General features: G+C 33.4%; 1 protein-coding gene across 1 annotated transcript; it reads left to right on the forward strand.

Moving 5' to 3' along the window:
• Positions 1–1,099: 1,099 nt before the first annotated feature.
• On the forward strand, positions 1,100–7,522 carry LOC111701744 (uncharacterized). Its single transcript, XM_023473153.1, has 10 exons — positions 1,100–1,130; positions 2,441–2,525; positions 2,789–4,004; positions 4,055–4,318; positions 4,743–4,869; positions 5,259–5,457; positions 5,514–5,586; positions 5,909–5,999; positions 6,569–6,619; positions 7,263–7,522. The coding sequence occupies exons 3-10, from the start codon at positions 2,848–2,850 to the stop codon at positions 7,368–7,370; spliced, it is 2,070 nt and encodes a 689-aa protein (XP_023328921.1). The 5' UTR covers positions 1,100–1,130; positions 2,441–2,525; positions 2,789–2,847; the 3' UTR covers positions 7,371–7,522.
• Positions 7,523–7,846: the final 324 nt, after the last annotated feature.

A 7,846-nucleotide genomic window follows, 5' to 3' on the forward strand; every position in this document is an offset into this window, starting at 1 on the left:
TCACTAAATACTAAATCATTTCTTACATTTCTTTTATTCCTCTACCTAATACTCTATCTATTTAACGATCTATCTGTGTATCTATCTACCTACATTCTACACTAAATACTAAATCTATTTATCTATCTATCTATCCATACATATAAATCTGTATTCTTCAAAAGTAAAACACAGAATATTTTACTGTGTTATGTATAGAAATGAACTAAATAAAAATATTTTGAATTTTTAAAAAATTGTTTTAACAAATTTTCTTGAAAAGGTCACCTAAAAGTTTAGAGAAAAAATATATATAGAAATAAGATAATTGACTAATTATTATTACAATTTAAGTTAGTATAGACCTTCTCAAGTCCTTCTTCAGTTCTCGTCAATATGATATATTGCTTAGTGAAATATTGTTGTTCCAATAGTTCCATTCCCGGAGTTATTTTACACTCTATTATGAAATCCATTAAAACACCAAACCACCCCGCTTATCATAAAAATCGCACAATCTTATGCAAATTCGATAAATATATCCAACCGTCTTGTGTTATCATTTGGGAAAATATGTTTTTGATGTAAATACCAATTTTACTTTTAAATGTAAAACTCCGTACAGTTGCATAACTATATATTTTTCTATCTTACACCATAGCCATCACACGGACAGCCGTAGTACGTTTGAATTTCCGAGCCGGGTCAACCTTTTCGGTCCCAATTTGTACTGTATCGCCCGGAAACTGGTTAAGTAAAGCAGACACTCAATAGGACTAGCTGGTGCAACAAGGGTGACGTGGTCAGACTTTAGGTTGAATTTACTTTAACTGAAGGGTCAGAGGTGCGTGATCAATAGATGCGAGGAATGTTTATTATAAATACAATTATAAAATGCTTAGAACAAAATTTCTAATTGCTATGTCACAATTATAAAAAATATGCATTATACATTAAGAAAATTATTTTAACTTCAATAAAAATAAGAACATAATTTGTTTAAATCATGTTATTTTTTGAAAAAGTTCAAATATGGCTGAACAGGTGCAGTGTGCTGTATAATCCTTTTCAAAGTTTTTGTTAAAAACTGTAAAAATAGGGATTATCAGTTTGAGAAGTCAGGTTCGTGTGTACGCTGCAACGATTTTCAGGTTTTTTTTGTGGACCTTGCCCTGTAATAATAAAGGGATTACAGGTTTTTGTCACTTCAACGTATTAATATATAAATTCAGAGGACATATTTCCGCCTAATAAGTTTATCAAGTGTACGTATTCAAAAATGTAAGTTTTTGCACAATTTATCGCTGTAACAAAAACAGGATCATTTTATACATCATTTACGCAAATTAAGCAAATATATACATATATAATGATTAAATGTAAGGCTGAAAAGAAAAAACTTCAGTTACTGTAATGTTTAAAATATTAAACTAGTTGTCATTTTTAGTATAAATTCGGTGCGCTTCTTACTCAGATATAGTCAGGATGAATACACAAGTGATGAATTAGTTAGGATGAATACACAGTAGTTGAATAGTCAGGATGAATATACAATAGATAAATAATCAGAATAAATAAACAGTAGATCCCGTCAGGACATTATTAAGATGAATACACAGTAGCTGAATAGTAGATGAATTAGTTATGGTGAATACACAGTATAGATGAATTAGTCAAGTTGAATCCACAGTACAGATGAATAGTCAGGATGAATACACAGTATAGATGAATAGTCAGGATGAATACACAGTAGCTGAATAGTAGATGAATTAGTTATGGTGAATACACAGTAGATGAATTAGTTAGGATGAATACACAGTATATGAATAGTCAGTATGAATAAACAGTAGATGAATAGTCAGGATGAATACACGTTATATGAATTAGTCAGAATGAATACACAGTAGATGAATAACAAGGATGAATACACAGTAGATGAATAACAAGGATGAATACACGGTAGATGAATAGTCAGGATGAATACACAGTATAGATAAATAGTCAGGATGAATACACATGAGATGAATTAGTCAAGTTGAATACACAGTAGCTGAATTAGTAAAATTGAATTCACATGAGATGAATTAGTCAGGATGAATAAACAGTATAGATGAATAGTCAGGATAAATACACAGTAGATGAATAGTCAGGATGTATACACATAGGATGAATTAGTCTAGTTTAAAACAAAGTAAGATGAATTAGTCACGATGAATACACAGTAGATGAATTATAGTCAGGATGAATACACAGTATATGAATAGTCAGGATGAATACACATAGGATGAATTAGTCAAGTTTAAAACAAAGTAAGATAAATTAGTCAGGATGAATACAGAGTAGATGAATAGTCAGGATAAATTCACGTTATAGATGAATAGTCAGGATGAATACACAGTAGATGAATAGTACATGAAATGAATTAGTCAAGTTGAATACACAGTATAGATGAATTATTCAGGATGAATGCACAGTATAGATGAATAGTCAGGATGAATACACAGACAATATGATTAGTCCGAATGAAAACTAGGATACAGTGTAAGGTATTATTGATCTCTTGATGCTATCTCTAGGTAGAAATCTAAAAATAAAATCTAACTAGCTCAACTTTATTCTCCAACATATGTTGCAATAAATGCGAAAACAAGGGTGATGTGAGATACAGGACAGGGTTGTGTCATTTCGATATAAATTTTTGTACAAAAATGTAAAACATATTATAAACTTATTGTTTAAATAATTTACTGATATTATTATTTTTACCCCTGTTTATATCTGATATAATAAGACCACCTTTAATATTAAGTTCAGGTTATATAAGGCAGAATTCAGGCAGTTAGGTCAATGAAGGGTTGAGAAGGAAAAATGAAACAGCTTCTATATTTGCTCCTTGTCACAGCTCACCTCTGTCAATCATCTGGTTCTGGTCAAAATGGAGTGACACGTCCTAAATCAACAAAACAAGGAACGTATCCATTCTATCCTCTAAAACCTCTTAGAAGTTTTAACAAATCTGCTAAAATGAGTGACAGCAAGATTCCTAAATTGACTAAGCAAACTTATCCAATGTATCCTCTACGACCACTCCGAAACTTAAACAAATCCACCAAAATGAGTGACAAAGACATTAACTTTGCGATGGCAAAGCAAGGTACATATCCCATTTATCCTTTACAACCTCTTCGAAAATCTGCCCAAGTTAATGAGGGAGATACAAAGCAGGGAACCTATCCGTATTATCCACTTCCACCACTTAGGTCTGCGAAAATGAATCCTGCTGGTTTTGAAACACCTCCAATTTCACCATTTGAAATGTCACAGTTTTTTGAAAAAGACAAAGAAACTGTTCCTAGCATCCCACCATTGTCAACCCTGCAGACCTGGGAGATAGAAAAGGATGAATTTGACCTCCTGGGAAGAAGACAGGTAAACCATGAGAAGCCCCATGGAACAGATAGAGAAACTGTTCCTAGCATCCCACCCTTGTCAACTCTCCAGACCTGGGAGATAGAAAAGGATAAATTTGACCTCCTGGGAAGAAGACAGGTAAACCATGAGAAGCCCCAAGGAACAGATAGAGAAACTGTTCCTAGCATCCCACCCTTGTCAACCCAGCAGACCTGGGAGAAAGAAAAGGATGAATTTGACCTCCCGGGAAGAAGACAGGTAAACCAAGAGAAGCCCCATGGAACAGATAGAGAAACTGTTCCTAGCATCCCACCCATGTCAACCCTCCAAACCTGGGAGATAGAAGAGGACCTACAAGCAAATCAAGCAATGGACAGAAATCTTAAGACTGGAATAAGACCCGTTATCTATGATGATAGAGATCTTGCTAGACAAGATGTTATTGAACCTTCTGAAGAACAGACAGCTGAAGCGGAAGTGGAACCAGTACCTCCTCATGAACCAAGGTTGTACAGCAGGTATCTGGACCCGTCTCTAGCTTCCATGATGATAAAAGGGGTGGAAAAGGTTCCATCTGAACCAACATTCAACTTTGGAAGCTTTGTTCTAAACAGGTAAAACTGATTTTTTTTATTTATGAATATTTGTTTACTATTTTCTTTAGAATGAACCTGGGTCTGTTAGCAATCGGAACAGATGATGATGATGCAATTGTAATTTCTAATACCACTATTCACAATGATAACAGCTTGGAATACGAAAACAGCTTGGAATCTGAGAACAGCAATGACAGCCTTGAACGCAGAAGAAAGAAGCCACCAAAGAAGATTTGGAAGAACAGCAATGATTGTGGAGTAGGGGATAGAATTATTGGAGGAGATGTTGGTACTGCAGGAGAATTCCCTTGGCTTGTGGCACTCAAACTCAGGTATCATTTCAGATTTAATGTATCCTCGTAATATATTAATGAGTTTTCCTCTGTGGAAACATTTTTCTTTACCTATCATTAACCTATCAACTGTTTTGATAAAAGCATTTTATGACCATTTCTGAAAAAAAAACTTTTAGCCCTCACAGGTTTCATAAGATGTTTTCAAAGCTGTATGAGAAATAACAACATTTTATGAGATCTGCAAATTTAGCTATATTATAAGTATTATTTCACCATTTATTTTTGTTTACTATCCAGATAAAAAGAGAGACCATGCAAACTGCATATATTTTCATTTGTAAACAATTGTAATGCAGTGGTTGGCGATTTTTGGATGGTCAACCTAAGCAATAGTATTTTTTCTAAAATTGAACATTTACATTATTTTTAATACTTTAAAAAATCATGTCTAATTTTTAAGCTGGGGATATCAGTTTTGTGGAGGATCTCTGATACACCCTGAGTGGATTCTAACAGCAGCACATTGCGTCTCTTGGGGCAGAGATGTCCTAAGCATCAAAATTGCTTTGGGGGATTTTGATCTCAAGGTCATTTTCTTTATTTAAAAAGACATTATTTATCATGATACAAATGGAAAATTTTATTCCCACCATTTTTCTTAAAAACCCTGTCTTTTCAAATAAGTAAATTTTAGCTCTGTGATTCAAATAGTAACAAAGTTATAGACTATTTGTGTTTTTTGAAACACCGACTATCTATTTGACTGCCCCCTATCCCACCTATGCACATGCATATTTTTTTTCTTTTGCAAAACTTGTCCCAAATTCTAAAGTTGGATAATTTGAAGTTTACGCATTCTCTCTCAAACATTTTCGATTATCTGAATAAAACCTGGGAAGAGGGGGGTGGTAAACACCCCCCCCCCCCCACCCCGATCTAAATAGGTAATCCTACCTCATCTGAAACATTATTATAGAGTTCTACCGAAACAGCTAGCATCGAACGTGGAGTATCAAAAATCAAGATTCACATAAAGTACAGTGAAGTAACTACTGATTATGATATTGCTCTGATCAAGCTTGATAAACCTGTTGATATTGTTCCCAATCTCATCTCTACAATCTGCTTGCCTAATCCTAAAGAGGACTTTACTGGCGCTTCAGCAACAGTTGCAGGTTAAGTAACTCAACCTGAAAAATCATGCATAAGAAATATTGAGTTTTTTATTCAGGATGGGGTTATATCAAGACAGGAGGGCCAGGCAGTGATGTTATGAAACATGTTGACGTCGAGATTATACCAAGGTTAATCCTTTAATAATCATGATCTTTTATTTTATTAATGGTTATGATGAGGTTGATAAACATTAATAATAGAGAAAATGATGAGAATAATGATTTAAGTGATAATTCTTATGATAATTCATAATTATAACGTTGAAAAGATGGATTGTAATGATGATCATGATGACAATGTTTATAATGTTGATGATTGCTTAGAGCTGTATGATAGAAGTTGATCCTGATCTTTATATTACATTAATGTTAATGATGATGATTGATGACATTGATGATAATGATGATGTTGATCTTTATAACAATTTTGATAATGGTGACCACTATTTAGAGCTGAATGTCAGAAGAGCTATGGGCGGGATTCTATAACATCAAATATGATCTGTGCTGGGTATCCAGGAGGAAATAGAGATGCTTGTCAGGTTAGCATTTCATAAATACCAATTCATAAAACAAACCAAAGATGGGGATGTCGGATTTAAACTGTTTATTTTCATTTGTGGATTCTCTGTAAGTGACTTACGCATTTCTTGCTTTTAAGAAACAATAAAGAAATTTGAGCCGAGAAATTTTTTGAGAAAAAAACGACATTATCTTCTATATTTGTGTTCACATGAAAGTTTAAATGATATCGGTGTAAATCGGGCGTTGCTATCTTTGAATAAAGGGTCACAGAAAATCAATTACTAAGATCCTTTCAAGAAACAAATATCTATACTCCCATCTTTGAAACCTGATGTTGTTGACCTTAAATGTTTCAAACTATGCATTTTAATGGATCAAAAAGTTAAAGTTTAAAACATGTAAGGTTTACACCATACCACATCAATTAAAGTTTAAAATATCTGAGGTTTACACGATATAAAATTAAAGATATAGGGATTTAAAAAGTTTGAAGCAAGAAATAAATTTTGATTTTACGAGAAAATTTTAAATACAAAATTTTGCCAAAAGATATGATTATTTCTAGCTAAATATATTTGATTATCAGGGTGACAGTGGTGGCCCGCTATTCATATCTGGATCTGCAAGAACAGTACAGGTAATTATATTTTAAACTTGAACACTTGTGTGCATCCAGTACAGTACAGTACAGTACAGTACAGTAAAGTACAGTACAGTACAGTACAGAGCAGTACAGTACAATACAGTACAGTACGGTACAGTACAGTACAGTACAGTACAGTACAGTACAGTACAGTACAGTAAAGTACAGTACAGTGCAGTACAGTACAGTACAGTACAGTAAAGTACAGTACAGTTTAGTACAGTACAGTACAGTACAGTTTAGTACAGTACAGTACAGTACAGTACAGTACAGTACAGTACAGTACAGTACAGTACAGTTTAGTACAGTATAGTACAGTAAAGTAGAGTACAGTTTAGTACAGTACAGTACAGTACAGGTGTGTAAATTGGAATTGTATCTTGGGTTGGTTCTTGGTTTTTGACTCCCATCTTTTTCTAGGGGTATATTATACATTATTGTGTAGATTTAACATTCATTTTAGAGGTGTTTGGATTTAATAAATACTCTAGTGTGCATCCAGAGGGTTAATATTTGCGTAGATTTAACTCATTTAAAAATTCTAAAATGTATTTGTGTTGATTGGATTAGCATTCTTGAGGGGGGGGGGGAGATTTTTGTTCAGATTTTCTAAATAGTATTGGGTGTATTTTTGTAGATTGGAATAGTATCCTGGGGCCGGGGGTGTGGATTAGCTGAGTATCCTGGGATCTACACAAACATTGCTAATCTACTAGACTGGGTTGGTAGACACTCACAGGACTAGGCTACACATGTACACTGTACACCACAGAACTTTTACTGTACATGCGTTTGAGATGCGCTTAAATAACTATTGTACAAACATCTAAATTTAAATCAAGAAATGTCATAGAGAATAGAATATATAGAGAGGAATTTACTAGAAAAAAGTGTAAAACGGCCATTTTGTTGTACTGTTTCCATACTGCAGCCTTGCAGGTGTACTTCACATATTTATGCTATATAACCTTTTGGGCCCTGGAATATCATTTTATAGAAAATCTAGAATTATTGTTAAAAGAAAACCAAATTATGAAATAGGCTGGTTTCATAATTGACCAATGATCATTTCACATAGACTCTATGCCTTCTACTTTACAAACGATGATTTTCCGTTATAACTATAAATCAAATGATGTTTTTATTCACCTAATTCATTATAAAGTTTATTTAACAGTTTAAAAATTCGAAATTGAAATGGATAGTCTAGGGAACATACTG

The sequence above is a fragment of the Eurytemora carolleeae genome, unplaced genomic scaffold, assembly GCF_000591075.1.
Source record: "Eurytemora carolleeae unplaced genomic scaffold, Eaff_2.0 scaffold228, whole genome shotgun sequence".
Lineage (NCBI taxonomy): Eukaryota > Metazoa > Arthropoda > Copepoda > Calanoida > Temoridae > Eurytemora > Eurytemora carolleeae.

What these genes read in the sequence shown, in the direction of transcription:
- LOC111701744 (XM_023473153.1), top strand. Translation starts at nt 2,848, where the DNA reads ATGAAACAGCTTCTATATTTGCTCCTTGTCACAGCTCACCTCTGTCAA. An exon ending in CTTGTGGCACTCAAACTCAG is followed by an intron (nt 4,319 to 4,742) that starts GTATCATTTCAG and finishes CTAATTTTTAAG; the next exon opens with CTGGGGATATCAGTTTTGTG. An exon ending in GATCTGCAAGAACAGTACAG is followed by an intron (nt 6,620 to 7,262) that starts GTAATTATATTT and finishes GTATTTTTGTAG; the next exon opens with ATTGGAATAGTATCCTGGGG.